Source organism: Pongo pygmaeus, chromosome 10 (assembly GCF_028885625.2).
Source record: "Pongo pygmaeus isolate AG05252 chromosome 10, NHGRI_mPonPyg2-v2.0_pri, whole genome shotgun sequence".
Lineage (NCBI taxonomy): Eukaryota > Metazoa > Chordata > Mammalia > Primates > Hominidae > Pongo > Pongo pygmaeus.
Window position 1 is genome coordinate 91124314 of NC_072383.2, and position 26786 is coordinate 91151099.

Sequence of the window (26786 nt, forward strand, 5' to 3'; positions counted from 1 at the left end):
ATTCACCAAGTCACTGGCTGCATACCGGTACCAGGAGATGTGTTCATTGGCTCAAGCAATGAAACCACATCTGGTACAGCAGCTGCAATTGGAGTCACCACTTGGTTAAGCTTACAGTAATTCACTGTCATTCTCCAAGATCCATTTGTCTTCTGCACAGGCCAAATGGGAGAGTTGAACAGGGATGTGGTGGGAATCACCACCCCTGCGTCTTTCGAGTCCTTGATGGTAGCATTAATTTCCACAATCCCTCCAGGGATGCGATTTTTTTTTTTGATTTACTATTTTTCTAGGTACAGGTAGCTCTAATGGCTTCCATTTTGCCTTTCCCTCCATAATAGCCCTACCCTACCAGTCAGGAAGCCATTGTGGGGGTTCTGCCAGCTGCTAAATATGTCTATGCCAATTATACACTCTGGTCCTGGAAAGATGACCACAAGATGAGTCTGGGGACCCACTGGACTCACTGTAAGTCAGACCTGAGCTAAAACTCCATTAATTACCTGACCTCCATAAGTCCCTACTTTAATTGAGGACCATAATGATGTTTTGGGTTCCCTGGAATCAACCTCAGCTCAGAGCCAGTGTCCAGTAGTCCCCAAAATGTCTGATCATTTCCCTTTCCCCAGTACACAGTTACCTTGGTAAAAGGCCAGAGGTCTCCTTAGGGAAGGATGGGAGAAAGATTCACAGCATAGTGAGTTGAGATCGTGCCACTGCACTCCAGCCTGGACGGCAGAGCAAGGCTGCATATCAAAAAAAGATTCACTACATAAATTGTCGGTAATATAATGGGGTCCTTCCTCAAGGGGACCTGGCCTTCCCTTTATTCAAGGGGTTCTGGGTTTGTAAACTGGCTCAAGTCTGGAAATTGATTGAGGGGCTGTGAGTCTCTGTTTCTGTAATTCAAATTAGTCTTGTCCATTCAACCTAGAAGTTTTCTGCTTATAAAAATTAGGTAGGAATGTAGTAGGCTTCCTATCAATTTTAATTCTAGGAACACTGTAATTAATTAGCCAGTGCCAGCACTCTACAGGAGTCAGTCTATTCTGATTGCCGCTTTGCCTCTTCTGTCCATTATGGTAGCTACACCCACCTTGCCTTTGATGGTTGAGTGCTGCCACCTGGCCTCTGCCACCTTGGGATCCAATTATTCCCATTGTATTTAAATTTTGTAGTTGAGTGACTGCAGTTCCCACTGTTAATCTGACATACAGAGAAGAGCAATTACAGGGCTCTTCAAAAATGCAGGTCCTGCCCTCACAAATCTATTTCACAAGGCATTGGTCAAGGGTATATCTTCTGACCCTCTCTACTGGGATGAGTAGGTCTAAAGTGACTAATCCACTCCACCATCCCAATCTCCCTAAGCCTTTGGATCCCTTCCTCTACATTAAACTAAGGGAGATGAGGCATTTCCAGCTCACTCACAGTGGGCTACCTTTTAATCCATATTTTAGCTAACCAAGAAATAAACTCTTGAACCCTTTTTTAACTCCCCAAGCTGAGACATTAAATGCAGAGTCCCTATTTAGTGGGCCCAAATCAATAAATTCAGCCTGATCCAACTCTATGTTCCTTCCACCATTATTATCCCACACCCTTAGTATCAATTCCCATGCCGGTTCTCCAGATTTCTGTTTATATAAATTAGAAAACTCAAGCAGTTATTTTCAAGTGTAGGACCCCTCCTCATGGGTCACACTCTCAACCTCACCTCTAGGGGCCTGCCGGGACTTTAGTCCAGTTACAGGTCTAGAGGCAAACAAGGTTGTTGGGGGTGGCTCCTGAGAAGAATCAACATTATTTTGCCTGCCAGCTGCCTCAAGGGAGGCCATCACTATTGCCTCAGGCAGTGCAGGGTTTATCTCCCCAGACAAAGGTGGAAAGGCTGATGGCAGCATGGGTCAGGGTGGGAATGTTGCCACTACTGGGGATGGGGAAGCTGTTTTTTTCTGGCAGAAAGGGTTGTCAGAGTTTACAAACTCAGTGTCCCCAGCTTCATCAGGGTCCTCCCAGACATCCTATTCCAAGTTGCAGGGTCCCATTCTTTTCCAATCAATGCCCTCATTTTAACAGTAGGCACCTGGTGGGGCTGTGCATGCACCTTTCATTGCAGGTCAGCTACTCACATAATAAGAGCTTGTGTCTATTTTTCCACAATTTCAGCTCTTTCTCTACAAGAGATAAGACTGTCACTCAGGGCAATCTTAGCAAATTTTGAGGCTCAGTGTCTGCTTCTGAAGCCAGGAGTTAGAATCGCTGAGTTCATCATTTTTTCTCAACACTTTGTCCACTGAACTTAGGAGCAACCAACCAGCTTCATTATGTTCCTCGGTTCTCCACATATTGTCAAAGGTATTATGTATAGAGTCACTAAACTTGCCTCTCACAAGCAGTGAATCAGGAGTGTCAAATGCATTTATGTTGCATGACTCTCTAAACGGTTCACACCAAGGACTATCAGTGTTCTCCATACTATTAGAAGTACAGTCCTTAGCATTTTGGGGTCTAATCATATGAAGCAGCCAACTCCAGAAGCCCCAAAACCAACGAAAGATCTCCATCCTTAATACTCTGTTTCTCTAGAACCACTCCTTGTACCAAAATCTGTATTAGTCAGAGTTCTCTAGAGGAACAGAACTAATGGGATAGATAGATAGATAGATAGATAGATAGATAGATAGATAGATAGAGATAGATAAGAGTTTATTAAGTATTAACTCACATGATCACAAGGTCCCACAATAGGCTGTCTGCCGGCTGCGGAGCAAGGAGAGCCAGTCAGAGCCAGTCAGAGTTCCAAAGCTGAAGAACTTGGAGTCTGATGTTCGAGGGTAGGAAGCACCCAGCACGGGAGAAAGGCTGGGAGGCTAGGCCAATCTCAGATCTTCATGTTTTTCTGCCTGCTTTATATTTGCTGGCAGCTGATTAGATGGTGCCCACCCAGATTAAGGGTGGGTCTGCCTTCCCCCGCCCACTGACTCAAATGTTAATCTCTTTTGGCAACACCTTCACAGACACACCCAGGATCAATACTTTGCTTCCTTCAATCCAATCAAGTTGATACTCAGTATTAACCATCACAAGATTCTTACATTACTACTAATAAACAAGAACTGTAAAAAAAAAAAAAAAACATACCCAGACAGAACCCCAATCCGTCTCTCTTCACTCCCTCTTCTCTTCTTCCACATGTCTCTGCAGTCTTTTCTGCAGCAGCCATTTGTTCAAAGAGCCCCCTTCCTTGAACAGCTGCTTGCCAGGCTGCGTGGTCATCTAATGTTAGGTGAAGAGTGAAGAGCTCTTCATGAGGCCCCGCTGTCTATCTAAGAGCGAGGGTTCTTGGCTCAAAAAAAAAAAAAAAAAAAAAGGGCCTATCAAATGGTATAAACTAGGATTTAGCAAACTATGGCCCATGGCCAAAATTCAGCCCATAACCTGTTTCTGTTAATAAAGCTTTATTGGAACACACCAACGCCCACTCATTTGTGCATTGCCTGTGGGTGTTTTAGCACTGTAATGGCAGAATTGCAACAGAGACTGCATGGCCCACAAAGCCTAAAATGTTTACTATCTGTCCCTTTACAGAAAAGGTGTGCTGACCCCTGGCTTATACAATTAAGAAATGCTTGCCTCTGTGGCTTCCAATCACAGCAAAATTTTTTGTCTTGCAGAATAGATATGAAACCTTTTTCAAAAATACTGATTCTTCTATTACAGTAGTTTGGGTTTTTTTTTTTTTTTTTTTTTGGTTTTGTTTTGCTTTGTTTTGTTTTGTTTTGTTTTTTTGAGACAGAGTCTTGCTCTGTCACTCAGGCTGGAGTGCAGTGGTACAACCTCAGCTCATGAAATCTCTGCCTCCCGGGCTCAAGTGATTCCCTTGTCTCAGCCTCCCGAGTAGGTGGGATTACAGGTGTGTACCACCACACCCAGCTAATTTTTGTGTTTTTAGTAGAGACAGGATTTCGTCATGTTGGCCAGGCTGGCCTCAAACTCCTGACCTCAAGTCGTCTGCCCTCCTTGGCCTCCCAAAGTGCTGGGATTACAGGTATTATAGTGTTTTAATATGTAACCTGACAATGTGTAAGTGAGAAGTGCCCAATATACTCATAGCTCTGAAATCGGCTAACTGGTAAACCCTTGCTCTCACGTTTTTCTTTGTGAACTCGTTCTTCCTGCCATTCCCTCTCTCATTCTGTAATATTTAAGTGAACTCATACTCACTTCAAACCTTCCTCTCTTATCACTAGAATATGGCCTCTGGAAAAAAAAAATCTTCACAATTCATTCTTACGCAAGTGTGAGGGAATTTAGGCTTAAGGGATGTACACTCTCATCTTTCCAAGTACAGCCAGTACATTTCTCCCTTTTGGGTTTCCCCGCATCTTATAAATGTCTCCATCATAATTTCTAAAACACTATATTGGTTTCTTTTACATTCATCTGCCCCCGAGAATCAAAACCTTCCTGAGCGCAGAAACTGCTTCTTATTTATCTTTGAACCTCTAGCATCCAGTACCCAGAAAGAGTCTACTTCCAAAAAGATGAATGGAAGAAGGAAGACAGGCAGGTTGGCAGGCTTCTTGGATTACAGTGCCACTTATCTATCCCCAATGCATTTACATTTTAACAAAAGACAGCTTGAAGCCAAGCAGTGAAGCTGTGTTGGTGGAAATTTTAAACATCAGAAGCAAGTGAGGGAGATGCTTTCGTGGATAGGGAAACATTCCTAGCATCCCTTCAATTTTGTATTCATAGGAAGCTGTCCATCTTACCTAATTTTCAGGTCAGCCCCGAAAGTGAGAAGAGAAACGTACATGCTACATTTCTATAAGACTATAGACTAACCTTCCAATGCTCAAATAGAAAGTAGGAGAAAAGTTAAATATATCCGTATTAGCCACTGGGGCAACATTAGCATGAAAGCCAAATGATGAGATATTTGAAAGTCTGTCTTGAGGAAAAAACAAACAAACAAACAAAAGTATTGAATGCCAGTAAAACTTCCCCCAAAGTCAGAGTCATCTGGGGTTACCAATGGGGGCGGCAGGACCTGGAGTTAAAATCTACTGGAGTCAAACTCCCTGAATTTAAATCCTAGCTCCACTTCTCTGTGGCAATAAGATCTTGCACAATTTCCTTAACCACCTGAAACTTCGATGTTTTTATCCATGAAGTGGAGATACAAATACAGTCACACACTGCATTAATGATGCTTTCGTCAACAATGGGCCTCATATACAACAGTGGTCCCATAAGATTATAATAACGTAGTTTTGCTCTACCTAGTTTATGTTTAGATACACAAATACTTCCCATTGTGTTACTGCTGCCTACATTATTCAGTACCATAACATGGTGTACAGGTTTGTAGCCTGGGAACCACCGGTGACACCTTACAGCCTAGGTGTATAGTAGGCTACACACCATCAAGGTTTGTGTAAGTTCCCTCTGTGATGTTCACACAATGACAAAATTGCCTGAGGATGCATTTCTCAGAACATATCCCCATCATTAAGCAATGCACACCTGTAGTGTTCCTCTCACAGGTCTTTCTTTTGAACTGGTTAATAGTATAACTCAAATAGTAGCTATGGTTATTCTTAGAGAAACCATTCATTCAGCACCTCCCACATGTAAGTCATTGACTTATCCTTTCTAACATTTTCTAACCCCAGAGCTAAATATTCTAACATCAGGCACATCAAATGTAATGTATCTGACCTTTAGGTTCAATACAATATTATACGCCACAGGCTTTTATTTAAAACCCCTTATGTCCCTAGCACTGTCTGTTAACTGTAGAACATACTGGAGGAGAAGACTCTGTCAGCTTCTTTGGGGCTGTAAGGCTTGTTGGACAGGATTCAGAGACTAATAGGCAGTGTACTCCTCATTACTCAAAAGAGAAGACTGCAGCCTTGGGGAGCCTTCTGATATGGGCATGGTGCAAGGGGAAGGTGCAAGGTGCAGCTCATTAGGCTGGTGCAAAAGTAATTACGGGTTTTGCCCTTACTTTTAATTGCGGCAAAAACTGCAATTACATTTGCACCAACCTAACAGAATGTAGGTTCCAGGAAAGTGGAATTTTCATCTGTTTTGTTTATTGCCTTATCCCCGGTACCTAGAACACTGCCTCACACTTAGTAGGTGTCCAATAAATGTTTAAGGAAAGAAAAAAGAAAAAGGAAATTGATTGGTAGTTGGGTTTGGACATGCCTTTTAGGGAAAATTGTATGGTCCCCTTTTGTTTTGTGTATTTTCTCCTCCAACTATTTATTTGACTCCCTCCAGCTCCTTTCGACCTCCTCGATCTTCCTTATAGTTTTGTGCTTGTCTCTGAGTGTACTTTGGGTTTATGGGGATTTGTACAAGTATTGCTTAATCCCACAAGGGAGTATGTTGAGTGTTTTCCATAAAAAACAGTAACCTAGAAAGAAGGTGAGATTTCTGGGCAGTTACCAGCAGTTACCATGGTGCTCTGAACACGTGTCTTCAAAAAATATTACTGATTTGACCCCACAGCCACAGTACATGGCATTTCTCGCACACTGATGAGACTCTTAAGAGGTATCTCTGTTCTGTGTTCAAACTGATGGATAGGGTACAAGTCTTCCATTTGTTCCCTCTGCATTTATAAGAAATCGCCATCACGGTACCGGATTCCAGGCAGTAAACTAGAAGCTCATCATCCTATCTGCTTCTCATTTGCATTTCCAACAAATGGAATACTTTGATAGAAAGTTGAATTGGAAACCATAGTCGAACATACAAAAGCGCATTCCCAACAATTTTTTGAGACTCATAATGGAAAAATATATCCCAGATTTAACCAAGAAAACTGTCGTTCAATAATTGGCAGTAGAGTTGTCATTTCTCTTTTGATTATTTTAAAAAGAGATTTTTAGAAAAAGTTTTTTACTGATGCTTAATTTGTTCTTCCTGTGTAATCAACCCATAGTTATAAGCAAGCATTCCAAATTGCACTATATTTCTTGCATAGGGTAAAACATTATGATTCTTAAAATGGAATGCCAACTTTTTCTAGTCACACAATTGTTGAAAAGCTGCCTGCTGAAAAAGACTACATTTACCATGAACTCTTACTACCAGACAAGGACTATAGTTTCTGATGAATAGGGCCTGATAAGGCTGCCTGATTAAAAAACAAAAATCACTGGGCAACATTCGTAGCAAAGGAAAAGATAAGACTATGCTTTATGCAAGTTGCAGTGCCTTCAATGAGATTTTTATTCCTTTAAGACACACATATCACTAAAGGGCAGTTATACTTCCCATATTCTCTAGCCTTTGTTATTATTTTTTCTTAAAATTTGCACCTGGGAATTAAAGGCTAGTAGTCCTTGGTTGAAGTCTGCGGCACAGAAGGAATCTTTTAAAAATGTAAGTGATCTATTAGTCATATTTCTAAAAGGGGAGCTTTGAATTAATCATCTTCAAACATTTCTGCCAAGATAAAGGTCACCACGCAATTACTGTCCTCACCCACTGGCCACAGAAGGAGAGAAGGAGAATGATGCTCCTGGATCTCACACTAGAGCATGCAGGATGCAGGCAGCCTCACGCGGCACACTTGCTTTCCGCATAAGGAAACGGCGGCCCGGGGAAGCAACAGGCCAAGGTCAAAGTTGGGAATCCGGGTCCTAAGTTGGGTGCCTTTGCCCCTCAATAGGATTGCCCCATATTTGTTTCCTGTGGCTGCTGTGATAAATTACCATAAATCAGGTGACTTAAAACAACAGAAATTTATCCTCTTTCCATTCTGGAAATCAGAAGTCTGAAATCACACTTTGGGCAGAGCCACACTTCCCCGGAAGGCTCTAGGGGAGGACTTTCGCTTGCTTTTTCATCCAGGCATTCCTTGGCTTGTGGCTGCCTCCCTTTAATCTCTGCCTCTGTCTGTCTTCGCATACTCTTCTCTCTTTGCTGTGTCTCTTCTCTTAGTGTCTTTTTTTTTTTTTCTTTTTTTTGAGATGGAGTCTCACCCTGTCGCCCAGGCTGGAGTGCGGTGGCGTAATCTCAGTTCACTGCAACCTCCACCTCTCGGATTCAAGCAATTCTCCTGCTCCAGTCTCCCAAGTAGCTGGGACTACAGGCGTGCACCACCACTCCCGGCTAATTTTTCGTATTTTTAGTAGAGACAGGGTCTCACCATCTTGGCCAGGGTGGTCTCGAACTTCTGACTTCAGGTGATCCGCCCACCTTGGCCTCCCAAAGTACTGGGATTACAGGCGTGAGCTACTGAGCCTGGACTCTTAAGTGTCTTTTATAAGGACATTTGTCTTTGGATTTAGGGCCCACTCAGACGATTCAGAATAATCTCATCTCTAGATCGTTAATTTAGTCATATCTGCTAAGACCATTTTTACAAATAAGGCCATATGCAAATGTTCCAGGGGTTAGGATGTGGACATTTCATTTTTAGGGGGGCCACCATTCAAAGCATTATACCCCATTCTTTTTCCTAAAGTAGTAGCCATCATCACATCATTTTAAAAATTTTGTTGTGCATTAAAATAGTTGGTAGTCTCTTTTTCTCTTCTTCCCATTTACAAGTCTTCTTGGAGTCAGAGCTGCATATTTGAATTTCTAATTCTAGCTCTATCATTCACTACAACATTGCGACCTTAGGTAAGTTCCTTATGCATCCCTCTAAGCCTCAGTTTCCTCTGGTCTAAAATGAGAACAGTAATATCCACTACATAGGGTGCTTGTGAAAATCAATATGATAATGCATGTAAAGCACTTAACAAAGTGTCTAAGAAGAATCAGTTCTCAGTAAATGCCAGCTGATTTTAAATTAGAATAATATTCACGAAGATCAGTCTATTGCTTACAAAATGTAGACATTTGAGGTCCACTGGGGGACCCATTTCCAGCAGCCAGAGACATTTCTGGCACCAGCACGTGAGAGCTGCCTCATTGTTGAGTGCTGACACATGGGCACACGGCCTGCTCAGCAGTGGGGTGGGGGGGGAATTCCCGGGATGCTCTGAATTGTTGCTTTCTCAGCCCACACCATGGACCTTCAGATCTTCAGCAGAGCATAGAATAAGGAGACGTTCTGGTACCAGAAGGGAGACGAGATTATTCCAGCAGTCATGGGACTAGTCCCTTCGGATCTGACCAGCTTGGGGCAACGCAACTCAGGGTTAGTGAAAGAGTGGCTGTATTGGGGTTTCTACATGGTGGGTGGGGGTGGGAAAAGCCAGTGGAAGGGCGTCCTGCCCTAGAGAGCTGCTAAGTCTGGGTCAGACACCCAGTTATACAACCTTCTGGGTTCCAAAGCTTGTCCTGAAGCAAAGAACCAGAATAGCCAAGCATAAAACCAAAAAAAAAAAAGCATTTATCAAGGATATTTGTTTAATTGTGTTTTTCTTTTTTTATTTATTTATTTATTATTATTATACTTTAAGTTTTAGGGTACATGTGCACAATGTGTAGGTTAGTTACATATGTATACATGTGCCATGCTGGTGCGCTGCACCCTAGTTGTGTTTTTCTAAACAAATAAAGGGTGGCATGGAGTTATACTGTACTTACACGGTGACAATGGGTTGCCAGCCACACCCCAAATAGTTTGCATTTATTATTAGTTTATTTACCAGCTTAGTCCTCCTGTGAGGAAATTCAATCTCTAAAAATATTCTTCCCTGTCCTCTTCCCACCGGGCACCCCTACCCCACACAGACACCACTTTGCTTAGGGGAGGGAGATAAGAATTCTGAATTCACTACAGTGATCGCTTCCAGTGGATGGTCAATGCAGAATTGGAGACAATCCTGCATGAATGCCACATTTATTAAAAAAAGACCCTAATATTTAGAACAGCCAAAAGAAGATACCAGTTCGGATACAAACTCCACCCACTGTGAGACCTAAATTCAGTCATGCTGAACTCATTACAGCTATTTGAGTTAATTTCATTCATCCAACGATCCGAGCAACACCAGCTGACACAGACCCGGGTCTTTTCTAGAGTGCCGAGAAATCCAGTCTACTGCCAGGCATGGACTCGACATAGAGGCACATTTTCCGCACCAATCCATGTCTCTTCATGTTACTGGTGCAGATGTTCTGATTGCTTTCCTAGGTCTCTGCATGGCTGCAATGGTGGTTCTTGATATTTTTATTAACTCATGCTGTCTTTTGATGAACAAAATATATTTCATGCCACAGAAATTTTGTTATGTCCTTCCGGAGGCATATTCACCTTTCCAGAATTAGCATTAGTGGGTTTTGAACACCAAGGCAAAAAGTCAAGGTCATGGATCAAGCCGTTCACAAGCCAGTTATCTTCTCCCTGCTCCCTATGTGCAAATTCAATTCCAAATTTGACCTTTGTGCTCCCAACTGGATGCATGATGTCAGAAGGTATCCCAGACAAGGAAACGGATACAGGTAACGTAACCAACCACTTTTAACTGGGGGAGGGTGAGCACTCAAACTGTATTCTGCTTTTGTATATACATACAATTATTCATTTATGTTCCAGAATGGAAAAACAAATGCAATTGAGAACTGTCAGTATTTCGATCTATAGGTCAACATGTCTATTTATTCGACAAGCTTATCTGAATACTTGTTCTATGTCAGATTCCATGCTAACAGATTAGATTCTGTGAGATATAAGATCCAATATGAATCTTCAATGTGTTTATTATAAAGAGACAAGGTAGGAGTAGGGAAGGGAAGGGAAGACAGAGAATTGTCCCTCCCTGAGTGGGTCAGAAGAGATTTATGGAGGAGGAATGTCTAAGCTAGAATTTAAAGATGAATACAAGTTTTTCAGGCAGACAAAGTACAGCTAGGCAGGCAGATGGGAACTACCTGAGCCAAGGCATGGAGGCGTGAAGTGCACAGTGTGTTTAAAGAACAGTACACAGCTAGCTATTCTTGGAGTACACATTCTGCAGGAGTTTGTGTAGGGAAATGGCAATGATCAATCACTCTGAGTATATGTGGGTTGGGTTATTGTTCCATTTACTTAACAAATGTTTACTGAGCCTTTACTAAACAGAGGAATTCAGACCAGGAGCTGGACCTTAGGGTGATAAGGAAAATAAGACATGAATCTACAAAACATAAGATACTTTTCATGAGAGAAGATGGTTTCATTCATTCATGTTCATCAGCAACAATGGATTAAGTTCTAAATTAGCACCTACCAACACAAATGATTATAAGACATGTTTTTTGTACTTAGAGTGTCAGTCTAATGGAAAAAACACATAAATAAAACATGATATTATAATATATTCAATAATCAGTCTAATAGCATTTATTGGCTGCTTACCAAGTTCTGGACACTGATCTAAGTGCTTTATATTGATTAATTTAGCCCATCCTCACAAAATATTATTATTGTCTGCATTTCCCAAATGGCAAAGTAAGGACTGGAGAGGTTACTCAAGTTGTTCAACCAAGGGTCACACTGCTAAGATTAAAATCCAAGAAATTTGACCCCACATTCTTAACCACCACTCCAGAGGACTATAGAAGCATGGAACAGAAACACATAAGCCATCCAAGAAGGGGTCAGGGAAGATGAATCTTTCCACCCCAATAGTATTACACGCTCTCTGAGGTCTCCGGGGAATAGAAAACCAGTTTATAGAATCTTGGGAAACTACTAAACTTAATGATACTAGAGTGTATAACATCTAGAGTTCAAGCTCAAAATAGTCCATTTTTTCCCAAAAATTCCCCTAGATTACATTTATCATTCATATGATTGTAACTTTTTCAATCCCCGCCCACTTTAAATGCTAAACTCTCATATGTGCTTCTTAGATTTTTATCAAGAGAACTATACAGTTGATGGGGAAGCTTCTGAAATTTCTCTTCAGAGGTCTTCTTTTTCGGAGCACTCAGCATTTTATGTTATATAATACCTTCTGAAGACCATTATAAAACTTCCTGGCTGGATTTGTACACTGCTAATCCACTACATGTCAATCCCAGTGTCCTGTATGCAATATGATGAAGGTAGAATTATGTTTCTCATTCAAATTATTTTAACTTTCTCAACTCCCACCTGATTCAGTTCCTTCCATCCTTATAACTGTCATGGACATTGAGTTGGCAAACAAAAAAGGAAAGTTGTAAGAAGTCACAGCCCTAATGATCTTCTTATAAAATCAAATCATAAAGTAGAGAAAAAGTCAAACAGGACTGTAGAATGCTGAAAGATGGCCTCATCCTTGGAGGAGGAATCCAGGATGAGAGATCTGTGTCAGTAAGGACAGCATTTGCCTGGATGTCACAGAACCCAACTAGAATGACCTAAGCAAGGAAAGAGAGGGTTTTGGGTAACATAACCAGATCCCAGGCACCTGTTTTTCTATTCTGCTGTTGTCTTTGCAAGAGTTGTGGTATATGTTCAGGTTTCAAGATCTATTCCAAACAGCAAGAAGGCAAAGGGCAAGGGGTAAACAGAAGAAGCTAGCTGAGTCTGTCCCCTTTGAAAAACTTTTTCGAGGATTCACATGCTTGAGCCTCCATTTAAATCTCATCAGCCAGGTTTGGGTCACATGGCCTTCAGTAGCTGCAAGAGAGTCAGAGCAGGTCAGCCTATGACCTCAGCACATACCATCCCAGACAAAGCAGGGTTTTAATAGCAAGAAAAGGAAAGAGCATGCACATTGAGTTGGCATATTATCTATTATTACAATAACAGTGATGACTACATTCTCCTAAAGTTTCCTAATTTAAAAAAAAAAATAGAAGAGCAGAGGAAAGGCAGGTGAAACAGATTACAAAACCCCAGGGAATATAGGCAATTGACTAAAGCTGAGCCCAGTGTTACTTAAGTACTTCCCCTTTGTGATTATCTCCTTAACAGAGATAATCCATGGGCCTGAATCTCATCGTATGACTAGGAGTTAGACAGACTTGGGGAAGGCAGCAAGGGGATAAAACATTCTCAGCCAAAGCACCAAGCTGGGAAGCACCATTTTGTATGGGGAATTACAATGCATTCCCTATTTCCAGAGATCAAATTGCAAAGTAAGGAATATCAGACAGGTAAACGGAGCCAGATCATGGAAGGCCTGTGTTTGTGCTTTAAAAATGTGTTTATCTGGTATGAGAATCCTCTGAGGTGTCTTAAGCCAGGGAGGGATGGTTCAGACTTAAATTTTAGATAACTCACCTTTAGTAACCATTATAGGTTGGAATCAAGGAGATAAAAAGGAAGGCGGAGAAACAAGGTAACCACGTTAATACAGTTGGAAGATGTTGAGGCCCTGATCTGGTGGAGATGTGGAGGAGTGCACAAATATGAAGAATTATTTCCTTTGAGTATCACAGAAGACTTCTTGGAGGAAGCAGCCTTTTATAACTGAAAATGAACTTTATTTTGTGTCTACAGTGTGTATCTGAACAGTCGGAGGCATCCTTGCTTCATATATTTTGTAGAAAATTATGGGATATAAGTTAACCACTAATTATAAATTCCTAAACAACTTGTTCTACTCTTCATAAGTAAAATGATTTGAAAAAAATTTTGGCAAAGGCTGAAAATGTGAAGTAATACTCAAAACCTAAATGTAGGAAAGGCCTATATCAAGTTACTTATAACCTCAAAAGTAATTGTTCTCTAGTTGTGGTGAGTATCCAGGGAGCTGGGTGAAAATACAGATACAGAGGCCCACTTCAGACCTACTAAATCAGAATCTCCACAGTGGGACTTGGGGATGTGTATTTATAATTAATTCCACAGGATATGCTAATATACACCAGTTTTCATCAGCAGCATGATGAACCTAACAGGGCACGACACACTCCACCATCACACATATTGACAAGACAGAGGGCATGGGATCCGAGAATGTGCAATTAAGAAGCAAGAGACGAAAGTGCAGGCAGAAAGGCTGTCACTCATATAGAAGGTCAGAACCATGGAACTTGGCTGCAGAGCCTGGTAGGACTTGAGCAGCAGCTAGGTGGGAAAATGGAAAGAGCGGAGGAAGGACTGGGATAGGGAGACTAACAGGGATCCAAGCACAGCCACTTTGGGGGTGGGAGAGTGCTAGATGGCAATAGACAAAATCACAATATCCAAAAGGGTGTGACAAACCTGGGCTCTCAAGTTTCCAGGCAATTCATAGCTATGCTTTTGTTGGTAAATCAAGACAAATTTCTTTCTATGTAAAGTATATATGCTAACTATTTGTCAGTGAAAATATAGAGATTACATTGGTCAGTAAACAGAAGAAATTGCATCTCTGTCCCTTACAATAGACCAAAGGAAGATCTGAACAATTCTGATGAGAAAACTGTGAGTCCCTACAATTCCATGTTATTAGGCAGGTCCCCAGTATGACAGACCCCTTACCAGCCTGACCAATTTTGCTCCTTAGAGATCACTGAGATCCTGGTGGCTTTGGCACTGTTCCCTACTGTGTCTGTGACATCACCCATTTATTTTGTGAACATCCTACAGACACATTTCATGAAATGGGCCAGGGGAAAGGAGAAGATAGGAGAAAGGAAAAGGGCAGGGGAAAGGAGAAGGTAGATAGTCCTGTGTGATGAACTTTTCTAACAATATTTCTCATTTTTCTCTGGGAAAAATAAAAGTAGCTGACTTTAAACAACCAGCTTCGGATCATCAGGGGTACCATGATCACCTCCATGGATCCTGCTGCCTTCTGAGGCAGTGTGCATAATTTGCAAAGACTTCTGTGTTTGAGGTCTTTTTCCTAATATCCTGAGTCAGAACAAGCAGGGTGCATTTGCGTTGACATGTCTACATGAGCTCTTCTGCTTTGAATTAGTCAAAACCATAAACAGCAAGTAAGGCTGGAAGAGGTGGTGAGTAGATGTATGGGATGTTTGTGTCATCACAGCCCTCTCCTGCCTCCCAGTCCTTCCTAACAGAGTGGCAACAGGCAGCTCACAGCCATTCTGCATGACCAGAGGTGGTCTGAACCACGAACCTGCCTAACTCAGCTCTAAGATCTCTCCTTGCACCTTTTTAAAAACTTATTTTAATTCAGGGAGTACATATGCATATTTGTTCCATGGGTATATTGCATCATGGAGGAGATCAGGCTTCTAGTGTACCCATAACCCAAATATTGAATGTTGTACCCAATAGTTAATTTTGCAACACTTACTTCCCTCTCACCTCACCCCTCCCCACTTTTGGAGTCTATTGTTTCCATCTTTATGTCTATGGGTACCCATTGTATAGTGCCCACTTATAGGCGAGAGCATGTGATATTTGATTTTCTGCATCTGGATTAGTTCACTTAGGATAATGGCCTCCAGCTCTGTCCATGTTGCTACAAAGGAAATAATTTCATGCTTTTTTTTTTTTTCCAGACAGAGTTTTGCTCTTGTTGCCCAGGTTGGAGTGCAATGGCATGATCTTGGCTCACTGCAACCTCCGCCTCCAGGTTCAAGCGATTCTCCTGCCTCAGCCTCCCAAGTAGATGGGATTACAGGCATGCACCACCATGCCCAGCTAATTTTGTATTTTTTTTAGTGGAGACGGGGTTTCACCATGTTGGTCAGACTGGTCTCGAACTCCTGACCTCAGATGATCTGCCCACCTCGGCCTCCCAAAGTGCTGGAATTATAGGCATGAGCCACTGCGCCTGGCCAATTTCACGCTTTTTTATGGCTGCATGGTATTCTATGGTGTGTGTGTGTGTGTGTGTGTGTGTGTGCGTATATGTATATAATATGCATATATAATTATACGCACACACACCACATTCCATGGTGTATATATAAATATATATATACCACATTCCTGGTGTATATATAAATATACACATACACCACATTCCATGGTGTATATATAAATATACACATACACCACATTCCATGGTGTATATATAAATATACACATACACCACATTCCATGGTGTATATATAAATATACACATACACCACATTCCATGGTGTATATATAAATATACACATACACCACATTCCATGGTGTATATATAAATATACACATACACCACATTCCATGGTGTATATATAAATATACACATACACCACATTCCATGGTGTATATATAAATATATATATACACCACATTCCATGGTGTGCGTATGTGTACACATACCACATTCCATGGTGTTTATATGTGTGTGTATATACCACATTTTCTTTATCTAATCAACCATTGATAGACACTTAGGTCAGTTTCATGACTTTGCTATGGTGAATAGTGCTGCAATAAATATATGTGTACAGGTGTCTTTTTTATATTATGATTTCTTTTCCTTTGGGTAGATATTCAGTAGTGGGATTGCTGGGTTGAATGGTAGTTCTATTTTTCGTTCTTTGAAATATCTCCATACTGTTTTCCATTGAGGTTGAACTAATTCACATTCCCACCAATGGACTATAAACATCCCTTTCTCCACAACCACGCAAACATCTGTTGTTTTTTTACTTTTTAAAAATAGCCATTCTGAGTGGTCTAAGATGATATTTCGGTGTGGTTTTCCTTTTATCTCTTGAGCACAGGTTCTACGAGCACAGGCGGAGTTCTGTGGTGCTGAACTTACCTGGTCTTGAGGTGTTCCCCGGGGACCTTCTGGTGTCAGATGGAGCTGCTGATTACCTATGCCATCCACTTCTGCTGCTGAATTCAGGTTCTGTTCATTCAGTATACTTTCATTCCATGCCCACTGTGGAACAGATATTGCCATAACCAGGGGGAATTTTCAAAATATTGAATAATTAGTAGAATATATGCACTGACCAGTTACAATCAGCCTCACCAATTACAATGGGCACCAGCTGTTACTGGAATTATGGGAACCAGCTGAGTACCAGTCTTGGTATTGGGCATTCCATTTACGGAGACGAATAAGGTATGGTTCTTCCCTCAAAATGTCTTCTGGCCAAATGTCTTATCCCAGGCCCAAGACCTGAGACAGGTGCAGCATCCTAGATCAGAGTGCCCTCTCTAGGCTGGTAAGTAGCTTCACCATTATTGCTGTCATGTTCATCTCCCACCCCACTCCTGGGCTTTAGCCTCACACTGATATCTTCCAACCAGGGTGGTACCATGGGGAGGCAGAGGTGCGGGTGGCAGATGAGTGTCTGATAGAGAGGCAGCTTTAGGGATAAAGCTTCTGCATCTTCATCTCATTTGTGAAATAAAAGAACGATTAGGATCTTCAGGGTGTTTTCCTCAAGATTCTGGGGATAGGTAAATCAAAGCCTTCGAGAGCTAAGAGGAGACTTAAGGATTATCCATGCTGGTGGTTTTTAAACTGGTTTAGTTCTTAGCAGAGTCCTTTTTACAAAAGAATCCTTGCTCGGAAATCCAATGTATAAAACAAATCCAGGTGAAGTTGCAATGCTTGCAGCTGAGATGAGCCCCAAAGACTCACCTCCAAGGCATCCCCAGGAGCCTCAGACACCCAACAAAACAGTTTAAAAACCACCAGGGTCATCCCTCATTCACATATGTGTGAGTGAGACCCAGAAAGGAGAAGTGGCCTAGTCATGGGGTCAGCTGGTTTGTGCAGAGAAATGGAATCAAGGCTCCTGACTGTGAGTCCAGTGCCGTCTCTACCAGTCTGCCTCTGTTATCATCTGTCATCTATTGTATGGGCAGCTGCAGTCTCCTGTATGTGGAGCCCAGGGCCACCAGTGAATAAATCATAACTAACATGTTTATAGCTCTTTATTTTTACAGACCATTTCACATCTACTTACTGTCTTATATGATACAGTAATCCAAGTGAACAAACCAGGAGGGATTAAGTGATCTACTTGAGGACATGCCCCTAGAAATCTGAGCTAGTTCTAAACACAATGTGGCCTTAACAGAGGTTAGTATGTTTTAAGAGGCTTTAGAATGCTGTCAATTAGTTAACAACTAGAACAGTGGTTCCCAAAGGCTGTCCTGAACCAGCAGCTTTGCCATCACCTGAGAAGTTGTTAGAAATGCAGATTCCAGGCTGCCCACCCCCCACACCTTCTGAATGAGAAACTCTGGGGGTGGTGTCCAGCAGTCTGTTAGTCCGTTTTGTTTGTTGTGGTGGTGGTGGTGGTTGTTGTTGTTTGAGACAGAGTCTCACTCTGTGGCCACCACCATGCCTGGCTAATTTTTTGTACTTTCAGTAGAGATGAGGTTTCAGCATATTGGTCAGGCTGGTCTCAAACTCCTGACCTTAGGTAATCCACCTGCCTTGGCTTCCCAAGGTGCTGGGATTACAGGCTCAAGCCACTGAGCCCAACCAGCAGTCTTTTTTAACAAGTTCTGCAGGTGATTTTGATGCCAGCTACAGTTTGAGAACCACGTGCTAAGGAACAAGGTCATCGCTGCTTGTACATCTCACTAGCTGTTATTTTTGTGTGTGCCTAGCATCATGGTAGATACCACACAGCAAAAGATAAGCAGCATCCTCCCTATACCCCTCTGCCCTCTTCTCAGGAGTTTAGAAGAGAGGCCTCATGTTCCCAAGTCACAGTCTAAAGCAGTGCTGCTCACGCTTTGCTGTGCATATGAGTCACCTGCAGATATAGTTGAAATAATGATTCTGGTTTAGCAAAATTGTATATTTAAGGCAGATAATGAAAGATTGTGGATTCAATAAAGACTCATGAATCTTCTGAATACTTACAAAGCTTTCCCAAGGCTCCAAAGCTAGAAAAGCACAGGAGAGAAATTGGCCAAGGATCAGGGACCCCAATTATTGCAGTTCAAATTGGATGTAATAATTTACCACCAGGCATGTGAGATCTAAGTGTGGTGAAGATGATTTGTGCCTAAGGGCACAAATCTTTATTAATCTCCCTTTAATAAAGATCGATAAGGTGGTCAAAATGAATGAGAGGATAATCTGTTGGGCAAGTGCCTCCCAAGGTTACAGTGGGAAGGTGCCTTAAGCACATCCTTTGCAGTAAATGCTGCTCAGTTCATTGCTTCCCTTTGATTGAATTATTATGCACACTCTCCTGGGGGATCTGATAGAGAGATGGATGTATAAGACATCCATTTTGTATACTGAATGGTCAGAACATGCCACCCACACCTAAGAGACAATTTTCAGCTTTTGCTAGGTAGCATTACAACTTTATGCAAACAGCATAAAATTCAAAAGGCTAGAATCCAATCGAATCTCTTTCCTTCCTGGTCTTCCAAAGAATGAGGGATTGAATAACGGCTTCCTTCTCAAGTCAAAGCAACTCCTAGATGATGGCCAGTAGCAAGAAGCCCCAACATAAAAATGGGTGATGTTTTAATGTTCCCTATTTTGGGAGTCTTCATTTAACCACATCTGGGGATTATGAGTGAATGCAGTTTCCAAGTCTCCCATTTGCTCAAGCTATTGAAGTTTGCATGTGATGGGGGGGTTCTGGAAAGACAGTGTGAAAATGAAGGGCCTGTCCTTTTTGCCCCAAAGTGCTTTGGTTCCCTGTCTTAAATAAATTACTCAACATCTTCAGTACAGTTATAGATTTCTCTTCAAGCAATGAGGAAAAAGAGTTTAAATAATACACCAGTAAAGAAACAGGACAGTACCACCTTAAGGCAGCAACAGAACACCAACTTTTCGGTTGCAACATTGCTTCATTCACTCGTCTGCAAAAATATAAATATTCATTTTGTGCATTCTCAAGAGAAAGAGAATTAAAGCAGGATGAATTCTATTTGGCTAATTTTCAAAAAGCAGGTTTTGTAAACCACTACAATGATCTGTCACTAGTTACTCTAAGTACTCGTAATAATATATTGTCTTTAATTTCACCCAGAATCCAAAAAGCCAAGATGGCCTTTCTCCAAAAGAGGAGTGGTAAGTGTTGCAAATTGCCATTTTTGTTTTAATTAAGCTTCCTGTAGCTAAGAAAGTAAGAAATGGCTGAAGAGCCTCTTCATTCTGCTTTATCTTTGCATGAAGGCAGATGGCACGTGAAATATAAATGATATCATCACATCCGTAGTATTGGCTACGGAACATGCCAAGTGGTGCCAATTTGTACAGCGAAACAGTGCTAATTGCCAGTGGTTAATTAGCTCTGCAAAAAAACACAAAGCAATCCTAATATAGTGATGCTTTACAACACTAAATTTATAACTTGCTGCTTAGAAAGCAGCTCACTCGATGAAGCAAACTTGCACAAATGTATGCCCCAGTTTGCAGTTAGTGTCGTGTATATTGGGAACATTGAAAAATGAATGAGATCTTACAGAAACAGATTCCGCAAATACACTTCTATTTCTGGGAAAGCCAATTGGATTAATCCTAGTGGGTTTAAATTCATTCTTGGTTCCATCAATAATTGACGAGTTATCCATCTCAGTCAGTGGTCCTTGAGACTTTACTGCCTAGGACAAGGGTGGCCACAGTCAAGCCGTTCCTTCTGGCATGCTGTGGGAAGAGGGAGGGAACGTTCATGATGACAACCTGACTCCTGTTTTCTAGGGGGAGGAAAGGGACTGATTTGTGTTCTCCCAGCAGTACTAGTTGCATTACTTACACACCACGACCAGCAGCAGCAGCGGGGCCTTATGGACTGTTACTATGCCTCATTCTGTTAAAAATCTGCCCACATGGCCTTGCCAATCAGTTTGGCATCAGTTGCTGACATCTGCAGTGGTTCTATGGACACACACACCTTGCTATTTTTTAAGTCCCATCGCTAAATAAAAAGCCCTCTGAAGTTCCAATTCTAGCTGCTTCCCTTAGTGCCCTATGACCTTGGCCAAATGGATTACTCTCCTTCAGCTCAGATCTTCCCTGCAAAAGGCAGAAGACCAGTGCCAGCCTCACAGGGTGGTTGTAACGAATGCCTTATAATGCAAGTGGAGCCTACCCCAGAGCTGAGCACACACAGACACTCAGTCAATCTTGGCCGTATCACTAGTAGTAGTATCTTTAATTAGGGTTTGGAAAAAGACTTATTCTCATAGCCAAGTGTATGATTGACTTTCACTTTTTTTCCCAAAAATAAAACGTTTATATGGAACATACTCTAAACATTATGAGCTGCAAATATTAAATTGTTAGTAAAATGGTAACACCATTGCCACCAGGGCTGTTGCTCATCAGTCATTTAGAGACATGCTTTGTCTGTTTTTCTGACAGGTCTGAGACAAGGCTTATGATGCAGCCCCTCCTGAGCTCTTTCCTCGAATAAACAGAGGCAGAGCTGGTCACCAATCACATCTGAGGTCTCAGGAGAAGGGGCATCTCCCCCCCAGCCCTCCCAAGGGCTTATCTAGGACAGGGAAGCTCTGAGGGCTGCCTGAGAGGTAGAATATGCTTTCAGAAGGGAAGAACTTGGCTAAGGAAGGGACACTCCCACAAGTTGTTGGGATTGATCCATTCTTTTCCCCATAAAGAAGCAACTTGTTCTACACACATGTGTCGAGCAACTGTGCCAAGTACTGGGACAGATATCTAAGATGCCAAGATGTCCATTATCAGCTCACAATTGAGAAGATGGGACTGACAAGTAAACTGTGGGTGGTGGAGGAAAACATGCTAAATGGTTGGCACTATGTTGGAGGGAGGGAAGCAATGAGGGAGTTACACAAAGGAAGAATAATTAGTGGACGTTTTCAGCAAATGTTTTCAGCAATGAAGAGAAAGTCATTTCTAGAAGCTTCACTTTCACAAGAACACAATATCTTGTTTTCTTAAAATTAATGTCTTCTTCTTTCCTTTATCCTCTTAGCCTTATTTATCATGTAATTCATATCTTTATAAATGGTAATCCACACCAATATAACAAACATACTTCTATGTTGTGATGTGCTTTTCCAATCTATTACAGATTTTTCTTTTTCCTCCTGTTTTCCTTCCTTTCCTCCTTCGTTTCTTCCCTTCCTCCTTCCTTTCTTCCCAATCATCAATATAATATTAGTAATAAAAGCTAACACATCTGTAACGTTTAGCACATTACCAGGTACTGTTACTGTTTGCATGTATCCTTGTTTATGCATGTCAGTTAACACATGTGAACTCATAAATTCTACAACAATCCAACAAGGTAGGTGACATTATTACTTCTCATTTTGAAAATGGGGAAATGGATTCAGAGAGTTTGACTAGTTTGCCTGAGGACACACAGCTCATAAGCTATGGAGCATCCAGCAGTTCCAGGCAGTCTGGCTTTGAGTCTGTTCTGCCCCTGATGTGGCCCTGTTCCTTCAACTGTAGGAGTCCCCATCACCAGACCTGGAAACTCCTCCCTCCATTCTCTCATTAGAGCTCTCCATAGATCTTGCCTTTTCTCATTGATTTGTCAACCACTCCAAAAATTTGTATATTCAGTCTTAACCTTCAATTTTGCTCTAGTTCCACGTCACCAGTGACTACTGCACATCTTCATGCCACCTACCTCTTAGTTACTAAGTTTGAGACTCCAGAATTAACCTTGGCTTCTCGATTTCTTTACCCTGTGTATCCTCTCTCGTAACCTTCAAATGCTTCTCATTGCCTCTCCTAACCACGGCCACCACAATGGAGGCAAGAAGGTACTAAATGGCTGTGTCGTTTTCAAGAGTTAATGTGACCACTGGGAGAATGGTCTCCTCTCCCCTCACTGGAATACCCACCCAGCCATTTGGCTAGGAGGGTGGTCAAACCCATAGGAAGCCACGGTGAGTGCCCTTCAAAACACGGGGTTGGCACTCACTTTCCCACAACTCCAATGCTGCTTCCATTGTCTCAGCCTCTTTCTTTTCCAACTGGCTGCTGATTTTTTATTTCCACAACATGCAGTCACTATGGTTTCAGACATCAACAAAAGGCATATGTCCCAATTGCAGTAGGAGGTCTTTAACTGGTTCCAAGATTCCTTTGCTGCTGTGGAGGCTAATGAGTCTACAATAGGTTTCCTCTTTCAGTGCCATAACCTTACCAGAGAAACCAGCCACAGCCCATTAGCACATTCTGAAACTATGACAGGGTCTCCTTTCAGACACGCAGGGAGCCCCCTACCTGCAACAGCAGATAACCTGTGCCTTCTCTTGCTCATGAAAAAAACATTGGTTAACTTTCACCAAACTGTTTAGATCCATGCCAGTATCGTGCACTCTGAGGCAATAGAACAAGTTGAAAAATTGTTTGTGATAAACATTCATTTGAAATGCAGCCAAGCTGACTTTTAAAAGCCTTGCATATTGTTATTTGATAGCTTCTTCCTGCTTCGGTTGATAAAATGAACTCTTTAAGTGGGCAATTCATGACGTCCCGATAGAATAGTGAGTGAACCGAAAAGAAAATGCTCACAATATAAGTTTAAAAAGCAAGTTGCAAAAGGGTGTCTAAATATGATACATTATACCATTTAAAAATTAATTATGAATATGATCAGAATACGATATTTCCAATGGGTATGTAAGGGTGAAGACACATTTCATGCTTTTGTTTGTTTGTTTTTTCTCAAATTTTCTACAATAAACATATATTATCTTAGCAATCAGATTTTTTAAACAAATATTATTAAGAAAAAATGACTATAACAAAAATAAGTGGGTGATTCCATTCTAAGGAAAATAGAGTTTCCAGCATATTCTGGTATTCTGTAGCAGAGAATTATTATTTGGGGCAAGTCGCTTGAACACTGGGCTTTATTTTGTCATCTGCTAAATTAAGGGTTGAACCAATATGTCTGAGGTACCTTCTGATGTTAATTAAATCTTAGAGTCCAGAGTTTGGAAAAGTTAAAACTGTGAAGGCTATGTCACCCCAATGGGTAGGCATGATAAGACTGTTTGCTATATGATCATTCTGTGCCTAGGATTTTTTTTTTTTTTTTTAATTTGTAAAATGAGAGGTTTGGACAAGGTAGTCTCACGGGCCTGTGTCCCCCAGGTCTGACCTTCTGTGGTTCTGTGGCTCCTACTAGAGCTCAGAAATGGCTTTGGAACTGTTAGTGGCTTAAAGACAAAATATGCCATCTCTTATGAATGTTAGGGAATGAACAAAAGATGCCGAGGCTACCGAAGTCATGTCATTAAAGACTCAATGTTTGAAAATCCTGTTTCTAACCATCTTTAAGCAGGGCAAAGACAAACACAAGCACATATCCGATCTGGAAAACTGCCTGTCCTCTGTGAAAATTACCAACTTCAGGGGCTATGACTTCTACGGTCTTAAGGTATCTTTCAAACTGTTTACTATGGGGTATGACTTTTTCTTTTTGTTTTTTGGTGGGGTGGGGAGGGGAGGGACAGTATTTTAAGCTGCCAGATTAATGCCTTGTTTATAGTAAGAGCAAAATGCAAGAGAGGAACCCAGGGCTGAACAGGGCCTGCTCTCCTCAAACACACTGAAAGCTGGGGAAAGTCATTTTATCTTAAATAAGGTAACAAATGTGAGAGCACTTCACAGGCCAGGAAGCCTCTACAAATGTTAAAAGTGGGTGTTACTACTCTTCGTCTCTCTGGGCCTGGATTTCCTCATTTGAAATGTTAAGTTGTTTTTGGTAAGACAATTTCTAAAGGTCTCTTTGAGCTCTAAAGCTCTCACCTCATGCTTCTTCAGTAGTTAATTTCAACAAGTTTTGCCAACAGAACCTGGAATCAGACTTCCCAGTCCTGGGTTTAGGGTTCTTTGAGTTTTTTTGTCAATAAACTGAAAAAGACTCATGATATTCTCAAGCATAATTCAAAGCGTCATCAATCTGAATTGATTTGAATCTTAAACTAGAAATAATGCACATTGTGCATGTCATGCTGCATATTAGGAGGAATTGGCATCCCAGAGCCCCACAGAGAGAAGCTGTGGCTTGGGTCACTTGGGGAGTCACTGTCAAGAGGGATGCCCAGGGCCCGAAGCAGGAAATCTTGATTTCGGGGGTTGCTTGGTCCTTTGGAACTGCAAGCCAAAGCAAATAGCCAACAGGTCAATCCACTGAGGTGGAAATGTTTTGTTCTCTCTTTTTTCCTCATGTACAGGATAAGACCTGGGATGAAGTCTTGGAAACACATCACAAACTCCCGACCGATCAATTAGACTTGAAAAAGCAGCAAGAGGCCGTGTGGGAACTTTTCACAAGTGAATGCACCTATTTTTTGGATCATTTATTAGTTCTTAAGATGGTAATGCCAGGCTTAATTTTTGTAGTAGATGGAAAATATTAATTTGTTTGTTGGGCCCTTGGTTTCCTCTTCTGAAAGAAATAAAGAAAAGAAAGAGAGAGAAAAGAAAGAAAGAGAAAGAGAGAGAAAGAGAAAGACAGGAAGGAAGGAAAGGAAGGAAGGAAGGGAGAAAGGAAGGAAGGAAGACAAGAAAAGAAAAGAGAAAAGAAAAAGAGAGAAAGAGAGAGAGGGAGGGAAGGAAGGAGGGAGGAAGAAGGGAGGAAGGGAGGGAGGAAGGAAGGGAGGGAGGAAGGAAGGAAGGAAAGAAGGAAGGAAGGTATGAAGGAAGGAAGGGAAAGGGAGAGGGAACGGGAGGCCAGGTGAGGCTTTTTTCTCCCTCTTTCAGGGGATCATGAAAATTTTTATTTGTCATTTATTTTTGTTTACCTATCACTCTACTGTCTCTTTATACTTTAACATTGGATGAGATCTTCTAAGTGAACTAGTCCAGTGTCCCATCCGATGTTGAATGAATCTCTTCTGCCTTGTCTCACCAGTTCGCACACTCCTGAGCCAGGGAGCTCATACCCTTCTCAGGCAGTCCATTGCATCTTTGCTTGGCTTCCTCTCTTGGAGCTCTTGCTCCCTCGTGAACAGTACCAGGTGAATGCTTTTCATCCACTGCAGGGCCACCATTGCAGATATAGGGGCTACCATCCACATGCAATTTAGTACTGTTGAATTACATGGTATATTCATGATGTCTTTTATGTAACTAGCACCTCTATGGTCGCAGCCATGCCCTGGTGAGGGTCAGAACACAGAATTTTTTCTAGAAGAACAATAGAGCAAGGAAGAGAACCATAGAGCAGCTTCTTCCCAGGACCACAGGGGAGGATGGGCCACACAGCTCCCAAGGTTGCCTCTGCCCACCGCACTTTTGCATCCTGGTGACTGTCTTACACGGCCAAAAGGCACTGTGCTGGCAGACCTGAGTTCAATCCCTGGCTCTGCCTCTGATTTGCCTTGTGACCTTAGGAAAGTCTAGTCCTTCATACCCTAAACCAGGGGTTGACAAATCTTTTCTGCAGAGGTGCAGATAGTAAATATTTGGGGCTTTTCAGGCTATATAGTTTTTGTTGCAACCACTTAACTCTGCCATTGCAGTGCAAAAGCAGCCTAAAGGAATGTGCGTGACTGTCACCCAGAAAACATCATTTACAAAAACAGGTGGCAGACCAGATTAAGCTCACAGGCTACATACTTTGACAGTCCCTGTCCTAAGCTATAAAAGAGAAATGACAATACCATCCCTGGCTATCTCATAAGACCGTTATGATGATCAAATTAGTTTTCTTTGAAATCTATCAAGTGCTATACAAATGTCAGTAATTTTCTGTAAGTAATATTTTTTGTCCATCACAGTGCTAAATCCTTAACTTAGCAAAATGTGAACCACAAAGACACTCTAGGAGAAAACTGAAATTTAGAGACAATATCAGTTAGGATGCTTACAAGAGCATGTAATAGAAAACTAGCTAAAATAATACAGTATTTTATTAGTCCATGTGACTGCAAAGTTCAGAGGTGGGAAAGAATTCAAGACATGTTTGATCAAGGGGCTCAAAACAAAACAAAACAAAAAAACATTTCTTTCCATCTCTCACCCTGCTTTCCATGGCATTAGCCACATCCTACGGCTGGCTTCTCTTGTAGTCACAGCATGGTTGCTATCCTTGAGCTAATG

At 41.6% G+C, this 26786-nt stretch overlaps 1 protein-coding gene across 2 annotated transcripts in view; it reads left to right on the top strand.

The window, feature by feature from the left end:
• The window catches only part of PLEKHG7 (pleckstrin homology and RhoGEF domain containing G7), a 67298-nt gene that overhangs the window by 9362 nt on the left and 31150 nt on the right, over positions 1-26786 (top strand). The window contains exons 1-5 of one of the 2 annotated variants that reach the window (XM_063646567.1): positions 9019-9175; positions 16516-16643; positions 19762-19802; positions 24019-24117; positions 24917-25060. In XM_063646567.1, the coding sequence (XP_063502637.1) occupies positions 9126-9175; positions 16516-16643; positions 19762-19802; positions 24019-24117; positions 24917-25060 (462 nt within the window). In that variant the 5' untranslated portion in view covers positions 9019-9125. Of the gene's footprint in view, positions 1-9018; positions 9176-16515; positions 16644-19761; positions 19803-24018; positions 24118-24916; positions 25061-26786 lie in introns of those variants that run through there. The other variant, XM_054442992.2, reaches the window with a different exon arrangement.